The sequence below is a fragment of the Zophobas morio genome, unplaced genomic scaffold, assembly GCF_036711695.1.
Source record: "Zophobas morio isolate AGI-343-1 ecotype UQ-CSIRO unplaced genomic scaffold, CSIRO_AGI_Zmor_V1 ptg000040l, whole genome shotgun sequence".
In the NCBI taxonomy this organism is placed as follows: domain Eukaryota; kingdom Metazoa; phylum Arthropoda; class Insecta; order Coleoptera; family Tenebrionidae; genus Zophobas; species Zophobas morio.
Window position 1 is genome coordinate 5,087,419 of NW_026972145.1, and position 18,215 is coordinate 5,105,633.

Sequence of the window (18,215 nt, forward strand, 5' to 3'; positions counted from 1 at the left end):
GAAAGGACGAAAAAAACCGAAAAAGGACGAAAAAGGACGCAAAAGGACGAAAAGGACGAAAAAGGCGAAACGTACGAAAAAGGACGAAAAGGGATAAAAAGGACGAGGAAGAAAAGGACGAACAGCATGAAAAAGGACGATAAGGACGAAAAGTACGAAAATGGACGAAAAAGGACGGAAAGCACGAAAAGAATGAAAAAGGACGAAAAGCACGAAGAAGGACAAAAAAGGACGAAAAAGGACAAGAACGAACAAGGACAAAAAGTACGCAAAGGACGAAAAAGAACGAAAAAAGACAAAAAGGACGAATAACGACAAAAAGTACGTAAAGGACGAGAAAGAACAAAAAAAGACAAAAAGGACGAAAAAGGACAAAACGGACGAAAATAGACCATGAGGATGAAAAGAACGAAAAAGACAAAAAGGGACGAAAAGAACGAAAAACGGCGGAAAACGAAAAGGACGAATAGGACGAAATGACGAAAAATACGAAAGGGATGAAAATAACGAAAAGGACGAAAAGAACGACGAATAGGACGAAAACGACGGAAAGAACGAAAAAGACGAAAAGGACGACTAAAGGATGAAAAGAACGAAATGACGAAAAGGACGAAAAGAACGAAAAAGACAAAAAGGACGAGGTTGAGGATTACGAAGTTCTGAGGATTTAAGGATAATTGTGTTCTGAGGATTGAGGACTTTGGTAGGATTATGATGTTCTGAGGATTTGAAGATTCTGGTGTTCTAAGGGTTTGAGGATTATGATTTTCTAAGGATATGAGCATTCTGGTGTTCTTAGGATTTGAGGATTATGGTGTTCTGAGGATTTGAGGATTCTGGTGTTCTGAGGATTTGTTATATTATATCCCAAAAATTTCGATAATTCAGAGAAGGTTTTAGAGAAAGTATTTAAAATATCTCAAAAACGTAACATAAAATTTAGGTTAGAAAAATGCTAGCTAGGTTTGCAAGAAATTAAATATGGGCGTTCAAATCGAGAACGAGAAAATAGAAATTCCGATTCCTCAAAATAAAAAAGAACTACAAGGTTTTCATCGCCGAAATAAGCGGTGAAACACAGAACCAGTGAAATTAATTTGATAACGGAGCCTCGTCCCGATTGGGTATTACTGGTTGCCTACTTATGTTGACATTATTATTTTTATAGCTGTCAAACAGCAACGCCCAGTCCAAATTCCAAATAGGTCAATAATGATGAACTGACGAAGCTTCTAGTTTATGAAAAATTTTATAATCACGGGATTTACGTAAGAAAAATGCCACAATTCTTCCCCGGTGTGACGATCGGTTTCAGCTGGCCTAAATGTCAACTTTGGAGTACTCCGAAACTGTTGAACCATGGGGACGATCTTCATGGAAAAACGCCCACCGGTGTGAAGAATGCCCCTATTTCACAACCTCACTTTTTCTTATGGTGAACCACTCGAGCCGACGGCATTCATCCTTAGAAAAATTCGCATGCTCAAACGCCAAAATCGAAGAATATTACTGTAAAGATTGCGATTTTAAAACATCACTAACGATCGAGTTCAAACAACACTTGAATAAAAATCACGGCCTTAAGAGACAGTTTGGAGACGATTTCATCATACAAAAGTACGTTTGCGAAAAATGCAACTTTGAAACAAATCTCTTGTTAAAGTGGCTTCAGCATTCTTCGACATGCACAAGACAGAAATCAAATCATCAAAGTGTGAGGTATCACTGTACTGAATGTCCATTCGAAACCGTACATAAAAATTATTTAAAGACACACATAACTTTGAAACATCTAGATGAAGAAAAGGTTAAGTGGTACGAATGTAAACATTGTCCATTCAAAACCAAACTAAAAAGCACTTTAAAAAGCCACATAGACCGCTTACATTCGAACGACGAAGACGTTAAATGGTACGAATGCGACCAGTGCCTTTTCAAGAGCAAGTATAGACGTTCTTTGGTGGTTCACGTGACTGCTAAACACACAGACGAGGAAAAAATTAAGTGGTACGAATGTAAGGACTGCCCGTACAAGACTAAACAAGCGGAACATTTAAAAACTCATATAAATTGTCGACATCTGGATGACGAGAGAGTTAAGTGGTACGAATGTGCGAAATGTTCGTACAAAAGTAAAGCAAGGTGTGATTTAAAAGTACACATGAAAGTCCACGTGGAGACTAAATCGTATCAGTGCGAATATTGTCCACATAAGGCGAAACGCAGTGGCGATTTAAAGCGTCACATAAATTGTCGACATTTACATGGAACCGAAGCCAGATGGTACAAATGTGAACACTGTTGTTACAAGAGCAAAAGTGGGGCGTCTTTTTACAGACACAAAAAAAAACACGCGGCGGATTTAGTTGAGGGTATTTAATTGTAACTATTTTATTATATTACATATTTATTTTAAATAATTATTAATATTACTATTATTAAAGTGAAATACGGAACGGGCCCACCTCTTTCTTGTTTCCCATTGACTCTCGTGTCATTGGTTGATTCAGTTTTTGAGGTTATGTGTACCCACACAGTAGTATAATTAAGTATAATATGTGTAATGTTCTAACTCAGATTATTATACCTAGTTTTCTTACTCATTTTTCTATTTTCTATGCATTTTTCCAAAAATCGTCACATCAAATGTGACGTCAAAATGTTAGGTTAGAACTCTGGTGTTTTGGAATAACGTGTCAAATATCCACTTTAACACGATTTATTGAGGTAACTAAACTCACAACTGCTTCTCTCGTGTAATAAAACGATTTCAGGCACCAAAATGTCGACGCTGGAATTTTCGGAAGCACTCGCAGCACTGGGAAGATCATCCTGGAAAAACGTCCATAACTGTAAACTGTGCCCCTATTTTTCAACATCGCTCGTCTTAATGGTGAACCACGTGAGGCGGCACCGTTCTACCCTGGAAAAATTTACTTGTTCGAACCCCAAAATCGAATCCTATTACTGCAAAGACTGCGATTTTCAAACGGAACTAACAATTTTGTTCAAACAACACATTAATAAGTATCACGGTCTTAAACGAGGCGATTTATCAAGCGAGGACTTCAGTATACAAAACTACGTGTGCGAAAAATGCCACTTCCAAACAAATTTCTTGTTCAAGTGGCTTCAGCATAGTTCGACATGCGTGGAAACGAAAGTGAATCTTCAAAACTTGAGCAAGCGCTACGCATGCTCCGACTGCCCATTCAGATCTCATTATAGCTCATGTTTAAGAGAGCACAGTCGTCTGTTCCACCTAGGTGATGAACACAAGTGCGAAAAATGTATTTTCAAAACTGGGTCGAAAAGTGTTTTAAAAAAACACGTGCATAATAACGATGTCGAATGGTGCAAATGCGACGAGTGTTCTTTCAAAACTAAGTGTAAACGATACTTAACATTCCACGGAATTTACAGACACTTAAACTTGATTCAATATAAATGCGAACAGTGTCCTTTTAAAACCAAACGTAAAGCAGACTTGGAACTCCATCTGAGTCGTTTCCACTCCAAACAAAACGATGTCGGATGGTCTGAAAAGTGCCCATTCAAAGCCAAATCCGGAAATAGTCTAAAACAACACCCACAACTAATTCACCTGAATAAAGAAGACGTTAAATGGTTTGAATGTGCAAATTGTTCGTACAGAACTAAAGCACGAAGGAATTTAGTGAGGCACGTAAAGGTGCATTCAGAGATCAAACCGTATCAGTGCGAATATTGCCCATATGAGGCGAAACGCATCAATGAGTTAAAGTGTCACATTAATTGCCGCCATTTGAACGGAAAGGACGTTAAGTGGTACAAATGCGAACAGTGTTCGTACAAAACTAAATATGGATCGAGTTTGTATAAGCACAACAAAGCACACGAGATTTAGATTTAGTGTTGTTTTTTTTAACATTCATGTAAGCATTGTGTAAAGTGTTATATTTTGAGACTACCTGTTTAAGATTTTTAATAAAAAATAATTGATGGTGGTTTAAATCTAAACATGCGGACTTTGTAGTTAAGCTCCGCCTCCCGATCTCATAACGAATAAAAAATTCATTACAATTGAGATGGGGCGGGTGGGCGGGGCTTATATTTAGCTTTTTGTCTTCTTCATATACATAGCCATCTTTTCACAACAAGAAACTTAAAACATGCCTAAAATGGTAAATTTCTATAGGGAAATATCGATTTTGCAATTACGCTCCGCCCCTCGGTCTGACAACGAATGAAACATTCATCACGCTTGTGATCGAGACGAATGGGTGGGGCTTCTATTTTGGTTTTCTTTTTTAATTATGTAATACATTTAGTTTTTTTTGTATAACACGATTACTTAAGAACACATTTAACATGATAATTTTACGTAGAAAAATAAGGATTTTACAATTAAGCTCCGCCCCTCGACTCACGACGAATAAGAAAAATCATCACAATTGAGATAGGGTGGGTGGGCGGGGCTTATATTTTTCCGTTTGTTCTTAATATGTGTATTCATATTTTCACACAAAGAAACTTAAAATATGTTTAAAATGGTTAATTCTTCTAGACAAATATGGAAATTGCAATTAAGCCCCGCCCCTCGATCTCACAACGAATGGAAAATTCATCACAACGGAGAATTGAGATCGGGGCGGGTATGGGTAGGGCCTAATCTTTGGCTTTATTTTTTACTTAATATACATAGTATTCTTTGAACAACACGATACTCAAAAACATATTTTTAATTTTTCATAGTAGAGAAATAAGGATTTTGTAGTTAAGCTCCGCCCTCTTGGCTCACGACGAATAACGAAAATCATTACAAGTGAGACAGGGCGGGTGGGCGGGGCTTATATTTTGCTTCTGTCTTTTTAATATACATAGCCATCTTTTCCCAACAAAAAACTTAGAACATCATTAAAATGGTACATTTTTGCAAGGAAATATGGATTTTGCAATTATGGGGCGGAGCTTAATAGTAAAATCGATATTTCCTTCTACAAATTTCCATTTTAAACATGTTTTAAGTTTCATGTTGTGAAAAGAAGTCTACACATATTAAAACAAAAAGACAAAATTTAAGCCCGCCCACCCGCCCTATCTCATTTGTGATTAATTTTTTATTCGCCGTGAACCAAGAGGGCGGAGCTTAACTGCAAAATACTTTTTTCTTTACCAGAAATAAAAAAATTGGTTTTGAGTATCGTGTTGTTCAAAGAATACTATATACGTTAGAAAAAAAGGCAAAATTTTAACCCCGCCCACCCACCCCGTCTCGATTGTGATGATTTTTTTTTATTCTTAGAAACTCGAAACACATTTAAAATGGTAAATTTTGGTAAGGAAATATGGATTTTGCAATTAAATTCCGCCCTCTTGACTTATGACGAATAAAAATATGATCACAATTGAGATAGGGCGGGTGGGTGGGGCTTATATTTTGAGCGTTTTCTTATTATACGTAGCCGTCTTTTCACAACAAGAAACTTAAAACATGCCTAAAATGATAAATTTCTATAGGGGAATATCGATTTTGCAATTACGCTCCGCCCCTCGGTCTGACAACGAATGAAAAATTCATCACGCTTGAGATCGAAACGGATGGGGGGGGGCTTCAATTTTGGTTTTCTTTTTTAATTATGTAATACATTTAATTTTGTTTGTATAACACGATTACTTCAGAACACATTTAACATGGTAATTTCATGTAGAAAAATAAGGTTTTTACAATTATGCTCCGCCCCTCGACTCACTACGAATAAGAAAAATCGTCACAATTGAGATAGGGTGGGTGGGCGGGGCTTATATTTTGCCGTTTTTTCTTAATATGTGTATTCATCTTTTTACACAAAGAAACTTAAAATATGTTTAAAATGGTTAATTCATCTAGACAAATATCGATATAGCAATTAAGCCCCGCCCTCGATCTCACAACGAATGGAAAATTCATCACAACTGAGAATTCTGATCGGGGCGGGTATGGCTGGGGCCTAATCTTTGGCTTTATTTTTTTCTTAATATACATGGTATTCTTTGAACAACACGTTACTCAAAAACATATTTTTAATTTCTCATAGTAGAGAAATAAGGATTTTGTAGTTAAGCTCCGCCCTCTTGGTTCGCGACGAATAACGAAAATCATTACAAGCGAGACAGGGCGGGTGGGCGGGGCTTATATTTTGCTTTTTGTCTACTTAATATACATAGTCATTTTTTCACAACAAAAAACTTAGAACATCATTAAAATGGTACATTTTTGCAAGGAAATATGGATTTTGCAATTATGGGGCGGAGCTTAATAGTAAAATCGATATTTCCTTCTACAAATTTCCATTTTAAACACGTTTTAAGTTTCATGTTGTGAAAAGAAGTCTACAAATATTAAAACAAAAAGACAAAATTTAAGCCCGCCCACCCGCCCTATCTCATTTGTGATGAATTTTTTATTGGCCGTGAACCAAGAGGGCGGAGCTTAACTGCAAAATACTTTTTTCTTTACCAGAAATAAAAAACATGGTTTTGAGTATCGTGTTGTTCAAAGAATACTTTATACGTTAGAAAAAAAGGCAAAATTTTAACCCCGCCCACCCACCCCTTCTCGATCGTGATGATTTTTTTTATTCTTAGAAACTCGAAACACATTTAAAATGGTAAATTTTGGTAAGGAAATATGGATTTTGCAATTAAGCTCCGCCCTCTTGACTTATGACGAATAAAAATATCATCACAATTGGGATAGGGCGGGTGGGCGGGGCTTATATTTTGCGCTTTTTCTTCTTATACGTAGCCGTCTTTTCACAACAAGAAACTTAAAACGTGCCTAAAATGGTAAATTTCCATAGGGAAATATCGATTTTACAATTAAGCTCCGCCCCTCGACTCACGACGAATAAGAAAAATCATCAGAATTGAGATAGGGTGGGTGGGCGGGGCTTATATTTTGCCGTTTTTTCTTAATATGTGTATTCATATTTTCACACAAAGAAACTTAAAATATGTTTAAAATGGTTAATTCATCTAGACAAATATGGATATTGCAATTAAGCCCCGCCCCTCGATCTCACAACGAATGGAAAATTCATCACAACTGAGAACTGAGATCGGGGCGGTTATGGGTGGGGCCTAATCTTTGGCTTTATTTTTTTCTTAATATACATGGTATTCTTTGAACAACACGATACTCAAAAACATATTTTTAATTTCTCATAGTAGAGAAATAAGGATTTTGTAGTTAAGCTCTGCCCTCTTGGCTAACGACGAATAACGAAAATCATTACAAGTGAGACAGGGCGGGTGGGCGGGGCTCATATTTTGCTTTTTGTCTTCTTAATATACATAGCCATCTTTTCACAACAAAAAACTTACAACATCATTAAAATGGTATATTTTTGCAAGGAAATATAGATTTTGCAATTATGGGCGGAGCCTAATAGTAAAATCGATATTTCCTTCTACAAATTTTCCATTTTAAACATGTTTTAAGTTTCATGTTGTGAAAAGAAGTCTGCACATATTTTATTTTATTTTTTTTATTTTTTTTTTATTTTCCAACGGGGTTACACCCAATTACAGGAAAAACTAAAAATTAAAATTAAAAATTAACAATAACAAGAAACAAAAAGACAAAATTTAAGCCCGCCCACCCGCCCTATCTCATTTGTGATGAATTTTTTATTCGCCGTGAACCAATAGGGCGGAGCTTAACTGCAAAATACTTTTTTCTTTACAAGAAATAAAAAACATGGTTTTGAGTATCGTGTTGTTCAAAGAATACTATCTACGTTAAGAAACAAAGGCAAAATTTTAACCCCGCCCACCCACCCCGTCTCGATTGTGATGATTTTTTTTATTCTTAGAAACTCGAAACACATTTAAAATGGTAAATTTTGGTAAGGAAATATAGATTTTTCAATTAAGCTCCGCCCCCTTGACTTATGACGAATAAAAATATCATCACAATTGAGATGGGGCGGATGGGTGGGGCTTATATTTTGCGCGTTTTCTTATTACACGTAGCCGTCTTTTCACAACAAGAAACTTAAAACATGCCTAAAATGGTAAATTTCAATAGGGAAATATCGATTTTGCAATTACGCTCCACCCCTCGGTCTGACAACGAATGAAAAATTCATCACGCTTGAGATCGAGACGGATGGGTGGGGCTTCTATTTTGGTTTTCTTTTTTAATTATGTAATACATTTAGTTTTGTTTGTATAACACGATTACTTAAGAACACATTTAACATGGTAATTTCATGTAGAAAAATAAGGTTTTTACAATTATGCTCCGCCCCTCGACTCACGACGAATAAGAAAAATCGTCACAATTGAGATAGGGTGGGTGGGCGGGGCTTATATTTTTCCGTTTGTTCTTAATATGTGTATTCATATTTTCACACAAAGAAACTTAAAATATGTTTAAATTGGTTAATTCTTCTAGACAAATATGGATATTGCAATTAAGCTCCGCCCCTCGATCTCACAACGAATGGAAAATTCATCACAACTGAGAATTGAGATCGGGGCGGGTATGGGTGGGGCCTAATCTTTGGCTTTATTTTTTTCTTAATATACATGGTATTCTTTGAACAACACGATACTCAAAAACATATTTTTAATCTCTCTAAGTAGAGAAATAAGGATTTTGTAGTTAAGCTTCGCCCTCTTGGCTCACGACGAATAACGAAAATCATTACAAATGAGACAGGGCGGGTGGGCGGGGCTTATATTTTGCTTCTGTCTTTTTAATATACATAGCCATCTTTTCTCAACAAAAAACTTAGAACATCATTAAAATGGTACATTTTTGCAAGGACATAAGGATTTTGCAATTATGAGGCGAAGCTTAATAGTAAAATCGATATTTTCCATTTTAAACATGTTGTAAGTTTCATGTTGTGAAAAGAAGTCTACAAATATTAAAACAAAAAGACAAAATTTAAGCCCGCCCACCCGCCCTATCTCGTTTGTGATGAATTTTTTATTCGCCGTGAACCAATAGGGCGGAGCTTAACTGCAAAATACTTTTTTCTTTACAAGAAATAAAAAACATGGTTTTGAGTATCGTGTTGTTCAAAGAATACTATCTACGTTAAGAAACAAAGGCAAAATTTTAACCCCGCCCACCCACCCCGTCTCGATCGTGATGATTTTTTTTATTCTTAGAAACTCGAAACACATTTAAAATGGTAAATTTTGGTAAGGAAATATGGATTTTGCAATTAAGCTCCGCCCTCTTGACTTATGACGAATAAAAATTTCATCACAATTGGGATAGGGCGGGTGGGTGGGGCTTATATTTTGCGCTTTTTCTTCTTATACGTAGCCGTCTTTTCACAACAAGAAACTTAAAACATCGTTAAAATGGTAAAGTTCTATAGGGAAATATCGATTTTGCAATTACGCTCCGCCCCTCGACTCACGACGAATAAGAAAAATCATCACAATTGAGATCGGGCGGGTGGGCGGGGCTTATATTTTCCCTTTTTTCTTAATATACGTAGTCGTTTTTTCAGAACAAGAAACTTAAAACATGTTGAAATTGGTTAATTCTTCTAGACAAATATGGAAATTGCAATTAAGCCCCGCCCCTCGATCTGACAACGAATGGAAAATTCATCACAACTGAGAATTGAGGTTGGGGCGGGTATGGGTGGGGCTTGATCTTAGGCTTTATTTTTTACTTAATATACATAGTATTCTTTGAACAACACGATACTCAAAAACATATTTTTAATTTCTCATAGTAGAGAAATAAGGATTTTGCAGTTAAACTCCGCCCTCTTGGCTCACGACGAATAACCAAAATCATTACAATTGAGACAGGGCGGGTGGGCGGGGCTAAATTTTGCCTTTTTTTCTTAATAGGTCTAGACTTATTTGGACAACAAGAAACTTAAAACATGTCTAAAATGGTAAATTTTTGTAGTAATCAACTTAAATCCTCGTACTATGATAAAAATGCAAAAAATAATGTAACAGATGTAAAGAAGCAGAAAAGTCTAGTTGGCTAAGATTAAGTAGCTAGAGTCAATATATCTACCGAAAATTCGAAATGGTACACCACCATTTAAAATTTCCCGGACCCGGAAGTGCGCTATTCGCTCCAATTTGTGTGGTTAGGTGTGTCGAAGTTGCACGTGTATGAAAAAATTTTAATCGTTTCTAGTCTTAATCCACCTGGCGAGGTTTGGGTAAGAAAGTGCCACCATTCTTCCCTCGTGTGATAAAACCCTTTTAGTCGGCCGAGATGTCAACTTTGGACTACTGCGAAGCCATCGCAACACACGGTAGATCGTCATGGAAAAACGTCCACATCTGCAAACTGTGCCCCTATTCCACAACCTTGCTTTTTCTTATGGTCAACCACGTGCGACGCCACCGGTCACCTCAGCAACAATTTACTTGCGACAGCGCCAAAATCGAAGCCTACTACTGCAAAGACTGCGGTTTTAAGACAGAATTGACGGTTTTGTTCAAACAGCACATCGATGAACACCGTGACCTGAAAAGTGACTTTCACGTAGAACACTACGTTTGTGGGAAATGTGGTTTCGAAACAAACACGTGGTTAAAGTGGCTCCAGCATACTTTAGACTGTTGTAGGGATAAGAAAGAAAATGACGACGTGCGTTGGTATTACTGTGCGGAATGTCCTTACAAAGCTAACGTCATAGATAATTTAAAACGTCACTTTGAAAGCACCCATTTTTCGAACAAACATACGTACAAGAAAGCTTTAAAAGTCCACTTGACGCGACTGCAGTTGGACGATCGAGACGTTGGGTGGCACAAGTGTGACAAGTGTCCGTTCAAGACTAAAACAAAAATTAGTTTAACTAGACACGTTAACACCTCACACTTGAACGACGATGTCAAATGGCACAAATGTGATGAGTGTCCGTTCAAAACTAAGTACGAAAAATCTTTAAAGACACACGTGAGTAGAAAACACCCAGACGTGGACAAAATCAAGTGGTACGAGTGTGATAACTGTTCGTTCAGAAGTAGGACTAAAACACAATTAAATCGCCATGTGGAGGTCCATATGGAGATCAAGTGGCATCAGTGCCAGTATTGTTCATTTAAACCGAAACGCAGCGGCAGTTTAAAGCGTCACAAATAGCCACAAATGTGTCAGATTTTAGTTGAATGTGTATATTTTGTGTGACCTAATCTTTTCAACAAGATTATGAATAAAAACGAATTTAATAGTGTTTGACATTTGTTGCAGTCGTGCCAACCGTGAATCTAGGTTGGCAATGCGTGGATGTGTCAATTTTTGACACATATTGAGGTTATGTGCAAAAATGTTAGGTTAGTTTTATCAAAACAGTGCATTTTTAATTTAAACAAACTATTGTAGCCCCCCGAAATGTCAATGTTGGAATATTCAGCACCCCAGGGACGACTTCCATCGAAAAACGTCCACAAGTGCAGACTGTGCCCCTATTTCACCACTTCGTTCTTCTTTATGACGAATCACGTCAGACGCCACCGGTCACCTTTATGTCTGAACGCCACAATCGAGCCTTATTACTGCAAAGACTGCAATTTTGAAACACAATTAACAGTTTCATTCAAACAACACATCGATAAATATCATGGTTTTAAAAGTGGCGCTTTTTCGACGATTTTCAACGTACGAAACTACGTTTGCGAGAAGTGTGATTTCCAAACAAACCTGTCGTTGACGTTGCTTCGGCACAGTTCGTTATGTACGGGACAGGGTTGGTATTACTGTTCCGAATGTCCCTACAAAACCGAAACCAAAAACTATTTAAAACTACACACAGACAAGCGCCACTTACACAAACGCTACGCGTGCGACAAGTGTCCATTCATGAGTACAACGAACCGAGGTTTAAAAAACCACATGAATTGTATCCATTTAGACGAACAACACGCCAAATGGTACGACTGTGAAAAGTGTCCGTTTAAAACTAAGCTAAAAAAGAGTCTACGGAGACACATAAATTCCCGGCACTTGAAGCACGAGGACGTTAGGTGGTACCCGTGTAAAAAGTGTTCATTCAAAGCTAAGACCAAAGCAGATTTGAAGATACACGTAATTCGGAAACATTTAAACGAGGAAGAAATCAAGTGGTACGAATGCGAAAGTTGTCCATTTAGAGCTAAACACGTGTCGAATTTAAAACGTCACGTAAATAATCGACATTTGGATGACGAAGAAGTTAGGTGGTACGAATGCAAACAGTGTCCATTTAGAACTAAGCACGAAAAATCGTTGAGGTCACACGTGAATACGAGACATTTAGACGAAGATAAAGTCAGGTGGTACGAATGTGGGGATTGTGCGTTCAGAACTAAGTATAAAAACAATTTGGGCATGCATGTCACTGCGAAACACGTAGACGAAGACAAAATTAAGTGGTACGAGTGTGGCAGTTGTCCGTTCAGGAGTAAAAATTCGTCGCATTTAAAACGGCATGTAACTCGTAAACATTCGGAGTAAAGGGTAAAAGTAATGCAAACATTTAACGACTGGTGTACCTGTAATATGTTTTATATTTTGACTTTTGATTAAAATTTTGAAAAAAAATTCGTCCAAGTTGTTTATGTAGAACTTCCCTTGCAAGATTTCAAAGCATTCGGTTTTACCCTATTTCAGGATTTATAGGATCAAAAAGTTCTCAGTTTTTCGAAATTTTAGTTTGGGGACTTTTCAGTTTACTCCTATTTATTATTTAATTTTTAATTTCTCAATTTTTCAATTTCTCGGTTTTCAGTTTTTCTCTTCAATTTTGCGATTTTTAAATATTTCGATTTTTCAATTTTTGACTTTTATAAACTCTTTATTTGTCGATTTTTCAATTAATTGATTTTTCAGGTTTTTTGGTTTTTCAATTTTTTTTTTCAGGTTTCGATTTTTCAACTTCACTTTTTTGATTTTTCGATTTCTCAATTTTTCAATTTTTTAATTTCTCAGTTTTTCGACATTTCAGTTTTAGGATTTTTCAGTTTACTTATTATTCAATTTTTCGATCTTACGATTTTGCAGATTTTTGATTTTTCAATTTTTCGATTCTTTAGATTCTCAGTTTTTGGATATTTCAGTTTTGGGATTTTTCAGTTTTTCGATTCGTCAGTTTTTCTTTCATTTCTCAGTTTTTCGATATTTCAGTTTTGGGAATTTTCAATATTTCTGTTCTTCGACTTTTCCATTTTTGACTTCTGGATTTTTCGATGTGTCGACTTTTTACTTTTTCGATTTTTAAATTTTAGATTTCTCAATTTTTTTGTATTTTAATTTTTCAATATTTAAAATTTTAGATTTTTCTATTTCTCGATTTTTCATTTTAGCTCTTCCATATTTCAATTTTTCAAATGTTTCGATTTTTTAATCTTTCGATTTTTCGACTTTCCGGTTTTAGATTTTCTGTTTTTCAATTGTCATTTTGTCAAATTTTCGATTTTTTAATTTTTCAAATTTAACTCTCAATTTTCAGATTTTTCAATTAATCAATGTTTTGATTTTCCTATTTCTTGACATTCGAGTGTTTCGATTTTCCCGTTCTTCAATTCTTTAATTTTTTTACTTTTCCGGTTTTTGATATTTCAATTTTTCGATTTTATAAGGTTTCGACTTCACTTTATGGATTTTTCGATTGCTCAATTTTTTGACTTTTTAGGTTCTCAGTTTTTGGATATTTCAGTTTTCGGATTTTTCAGGTTTTTCCATTTTTCAGTTTTTCTTTCATTTTTCAGTTTGTCGATATCTCAGTTTTGGGATTTTTCAATATTTTGATTCTTCGACTTCGATTTTTGACTCCTGGATTTTTCGATGTGTCGACTTTTTTACTTTTTCGATTTTTCAATTTTTCGATTTTTAAATTTTAGATTGTTTAATTTTTATAATTTTAGATTTTTCGATTTCTCGATTTTTCATTTCAGTTCTTCGATATTTCAGTTTTTCAAGTTTTCGAATTTTTCAAATGTTTCGATTTCTTAATCTTTTGATTTTTCGAATTCGCGGTTCTAGATTTTCTGTTTTTCAATGTGATTTTGTCAAATTTTCGATTTTTTAATTTTTCAAATTTGAATTTTATAAACTCTCAATTTTTCGATTTTTCAATTAATCGAATGATTTTCCCATTTCTTGACCTTCGAGTGTTTCGATTTTCCTGTTCTTCAATTCTTTAATTTTTTGATTTTTCAGGTTTTTGATTTTTCAGTTTTTCGACATTTCAGTTTTAGGATTTTTCAGTTTACTTATTATTCAATTTTTCGATCTTACGATTTTGCAGATTTTTGATTTTTCAATTTTTCGATTCTTTAGATTCTCAATTTTTGGATATTTCAGTTTTGGGGTTTTTCAGTTTTTCGATTCGTCAGTTTTTCTTTCATTTTTTCAGTTTTTCGATATTTCAGTTTTGGGATTTTTCCATATTTCTCTTCTTCGACTTTTCCATTTTTGACTTCTGGATTTTTCGATGTGTCGACTTTTTACTTTTTCGATTTTTAAATTTTAGATTTCTCAATTTTTTTGTATTTTAATTTTTCAATATTTAAAATTTTAGATTTTTCTATTTCTCGATTTTTCATTTTAGCTCTTCCATATTTCAATTTTTCAAATGTTTCGATTTCTTAATCTTTCGATTTTTCGACTTTTCGCTTTTAGATTTTCTGTTTTTCAATTGTCGTTTTTTCAAATTTTCGATTTTTCAATTTTTCAAATTTGACATTTATAAACTGTTCATTTTTCGATTTTTCAATTAATCGATGTTTTGATTTTCCCAATTCTTGACTTTCGAGGGTTTCGATATTCCTGTTCAATTCTTTAATTTTTCAATTTTTCAGGTTTTTGATTTTTCATTTTTTAGTGTTTTCAAGGTTTCGATTTTTCGACTTCACTTTATGGATTTTTCGATTGCTCAATTTTTTGACTTTTTAGGTTCTTAGTTTTTGGATATTTCAGTTTTCGGATTTTTCAGGTTTTCCCATTTTTCAGTTTTTCTTTCATTTTTCAGTTTTGGGATTTTTCAATATTTTCATTCTTCGACTTTTCGATTTTTGACTTCTGGATTTTTCGATGTGTCGACTTTTTTACTTTTTCGATTTTCAATTTTTCGATTTTTAAATTTTAGATTTTTCGATTTCTCGATTTTTCATTTCAGTTCTTCGATATTTCAATTTTTCAAGTTTTCGAATGTTTCCATTTCTTAATCTTTTGATTTTTCGACTACCCGGTTTTAGATCTTCTGTTTTTCAATTGTCGTTTTGTCAAATTTTCGATTTTTTAATTTTTCAAATTTGATTTTTATAAAATCTCAATTTTTAGATTTTTCAATTAATCGATGTTTTGATTTTCCCATTTCTTGACATTCGAGTGTTTCGATTTTCCTGTTCTTCAATTCTTTAATTTTTTGATTTTTCAGGTTTTTGATCTTTCAATTTTTCGATTTTTTACAGTTTCGACTTCACTTTATGGATTTTTCGATTGCTCAATTTTTTGATTTTTTAGGTTCAGTTTTTGGATATTTCAGTTTTCGGATTTTTCAGGTTTTCCCATTTTTCAGTTTTTCTTTCATTTTTCAGTTTTTCGATCTCAGTTTTCGGATTTTTCAATATTTTGATTCTTCGACTTTTCGATTTTTGACTCCTGGATTTTTCGATGTGTCGACTTTTTTACTTTTTCGATTTTTCAATTTTTCGATTCCTAAATTTTAGATTTTTTAATTTTTAAAATTTTAGATTTTTCGATTTCTCGATTTTTCATTTCAGTTCTTCGATATTTCAATTTTTCAAGTTTTCGAATTTTTCGAATGTTTCGATTTCTTAATCTTTCGATTTTTCGAATTCGCGGTTTTAGATTTTCTGTTTTTCACATGTCATTTTGTCAAATTTTCGATTTTTTAATTTTCCAAATTTGACTTTTATAAACTCTCAATTTTTCGATTTTTCAATTAATCGATGTTTTGATTTCGCATTTCTTTACCTTCGAGTGTTTCGATTGTTCTGTTCTTCAATTCTTTAATTTTTTGATTTTTCAGGTTTTTGATTTTTCAATTTTTCGATTTTTAAATTTTAGATTTTTTAATTTTTAAAGTTTTAGTTTTTTCGATTTCTCGATTTTTTATTTCAGTTCTGCGATATTTCAATTTTTCAAATTTTCGAATGTTTTGAATGTTTCCATTTCTTAATCTTTTGATTTTTCGACTATCCAGTTTTAGATTTTCTGTTTTTCAATTGTCATTTTGTCAAATTTTCGATTTTTTAATTTTTCAAATTTGACTTTTATAAACTCTCAATTTTTCGATTTTTCAATTAATCGATGTTTTGATTTTCCCATTTCTTGATTTTCGAGGGTTTCGATATTCCTGTTCAATTCTTTAATTTTTCGATTTTTCAGGTTTTTGATTTTTCATTTTTTAGTTTTTTTAAGGTTTCGATTTTTCGACTTCACTTTATGGATTTTTCGATTGCTCAATTTTTTGACTTTTTAGGTTCTTAGTTTTTGGATATTTCAGTTTCCGGATTTTTCAGGTTTTCCCATTTTTCAGTTTTTCTTTCATTTTTCAGTTTTGAGATTTTTCAATATTTTCATTCTTCGACTTTTCGATTTTTGACTCCTGGATTTTTCGATGTGTGGACTTTTTTACTTTTTCGATTTTCAATTTTTCGATTTTTAAATTTTAGATTTTTTAATTTTTAAAATTTTAGATTTTTCGATTTCTCGATTTTTCATTTCAGTTCTTCGATATTTCAATTTTTCAAGTTTTCGAATGTTTCCATTTCTTAATCTTTTAATTTTTCGACTACCCGGTTTTAGATTTTCTGTTTTTCACATGTCATTTTGTCAAATTTTCGATTTTTAATTTTTTAAATTTGACTTTTATAAACTCTCAATTTTTAGATTTTTCAATTAATCGATTTTTGATTTTTCCATTTCTTGACCTTCGAGTGTTTCGATTTTTCTGTTCTTCAATTCTTTAATTTTTTATTTTTCAGGTTTTTGATTTTTCAATTTTTCGATTTTTTAAAGTTTCTATTTTTCGACTTCACTTTTTTGATTTTTCAATTTTTAAAGTTTTAGATTTTTCGATTTCTCGATTTTTCATTTCAGTTCTGCGATATTTCAATTTTTCAAGTTTTCGAATTTTTCGAATGTTTCGATTTCTTGATCTTTTGATTTTTCAAATTCGCGGTTTTAGATTTTCTGTTTTTCACATGTCATTTTGTCAAATTTTCGATTTTTAATTTTTTTAATTTGACTTTTATAAACTCTCGATTTTTCGATTTTTCAATTAATCGATGTTTTGATTTTCCCATTTCTTGACATTCGAGTGTTTCGATTTTCCTGTTCTTCAATTCTTTAATTTTTTGATTTTTCAAGTTTTTGATCTTTCAATTTTTCGATTTTTTACAGTTTCGACTTCACTTTATGGATTTTTCGATTGCTCATTTTTTTTATTTTTTAGGTTCAGTTTTTGGATATTTCAGTTTTCGGATTTTTCAGGTTTTCCCATTTTTCAGTTTTTCTTTCATTTTTCATTTTTTCGATATCTCAGTTTTCGGATTTTTCAATATTTTGATTCTTCGACTTTTCGATTTTTTACTCCTGGATTTTTCGATTGTCGACTTTTTTACTTTTTCGATTTTTCAATTTTTCGATTTCTAAATTTTAGATTTTTTAATTTTTAAAATTTTAGATTTTTCGATTTGTCGATTTTTCATTTCAGTTCTTCGATATTTCAATTTTTCAAGTTTTCGAATTTTTCGAATGTTTCGATTTCTTAAATCTTTCGATTTTTCGAATTCGCGGTTTTAGATTTTCTGTTTTTCACATGTCATTTTGTCAAATTTTCGATTTTTTAATTTTCCAAATTTGACTTTTATAAACTTTCAATTTTTAGATTTTTCAATTAATCGATGTTTTGATTTTCCCATTTCTTTACCTTCGAGTGTTTCGATTTTTCTGTTCTTCAATTCTTTAATTTTTTGATTTTTCGATTTTTCAGTTTTTAGATATTTCAGTTTTAGGATTTTTGAATATTTCAATTCTTCGATTTTTCTATTTTTGACTTCTGGATTTTTCGATGTGTTTTACTTTTTCGATTTTTCAATTTTTGGATTTTTAAATTTTAGATTGTTCAATCTTTTGATATTTTAGTTTTTCAATATTTCTTAGTCTTTCGATTTTTCGACTTCCTGGTTTTAGATGTTCTGTTTTTCAATTTTTCGATTTGTTAATTTTTCATTCCCGATTTATCGAG

The 18,215-nt window shown here is 33.3% G+C and overlaps 4 protein-coding genes across 4 annotated transcripts; all 4 read left to right on the plus strand.

Moving 5' to 3' along the window:
• The first annotated feature begins 1,191 nt into the window (after window positions 1-1,191).
• Window positions 1,192-3,985, plus strand: LOC135140605 (putative zinc finger protein 66). The gene is made up of 3 exons (XM_064071224.1): window positions 1,192-1,268; window positions 1,316-2,727; window positions 2,775-3,985. The coding sequence occupies exon 3, from the start codon at window positions 2,783-2,785 to the stop codon at window positions 3,884-3,886; it is 1,104 nt and encodes a 367-aa protein (XP_063927294.1). The 5' UTR covers window positions 1,192-1,268; window positions 1,316-2,727; window positions 2,775-2,782; the 3' UTR covers window positions 3,887-3,985.
• Window positions 1,325-2,380, plus strand: LOC135140352 (zinc finger protein 142-like). The gene has a single exon (XM_064070844.1). It carries the CDS (start codon window positions 1,325-1,327, stop codon window positions 2,378-2,380), a length of 1,056 nt encoding a protein of 351 aa, XP_063926914.1.
• Window positions 3,986-10,111: 6,126 nt separating the features above from the next.
• Window positions 10,112-12,489, plus strand: LOC135140445 (zinc finger protein 711-like). The gene is made up of 3 exons (XM_064070991.1): window positions 10,112-10,172; window positions 10,220-11,290; window positions 11,345-12,489. Exon 2 carries the CDS (start codon window positions 10,229-10,231, stop codon window positions 11,102-11,104), a length of 876 nt encoding a protein of 291 aa, XP_063927061.1. The 5' UTR covers window positions 10,112-10,172; window positions 10,220-10,228; the 3' UTR covers window positions 11,105-11,290; window positions 11,345-12,489.
• LOC135140353 (zinc finger protein 711-like) lies at window positions 11,354-12,454 on the plus strand. The gene has a single exon (XM_064070845.1). It carries the CDS (start codon window positions 11,354-11,356, stop codon window positions 12,452-12,454), a length of 1,101 nt encoding a protein of 366 aa, XP_063926915.1.
• Window positions 12,490-18,215: the final 5,726 nt, after the last annotated feature.

Coding starts and splice junctions, on each gene's coding strand:
- LOC135140352 (XM_064070844.1), top strand. CDS start 1,325: ATGTCAACTTTGGAGTACTCCGAAACTGTTGAACCATGGGGACGATCT.
- LOC135140605 (XM_064071224.1), top strand. CDS start 2,783: ATGTCGACGCTGGAATTTTCGGAAGCACTCGCAGCACTGGGAAGATCA.
- LOC135140445 (XM_064070991.1), top strand. CDS start 10,229: ATGTCAACTTTGGACTACTGCGAAGCCATCGCAACACACGGTAGATCG.
- LOC135140353 (XM_064070845.1), top strand. CDS start 11,354: ATGTCAATGTTGGAATATTCAGCACCCCAGGGACGACTTCCATCGAAA.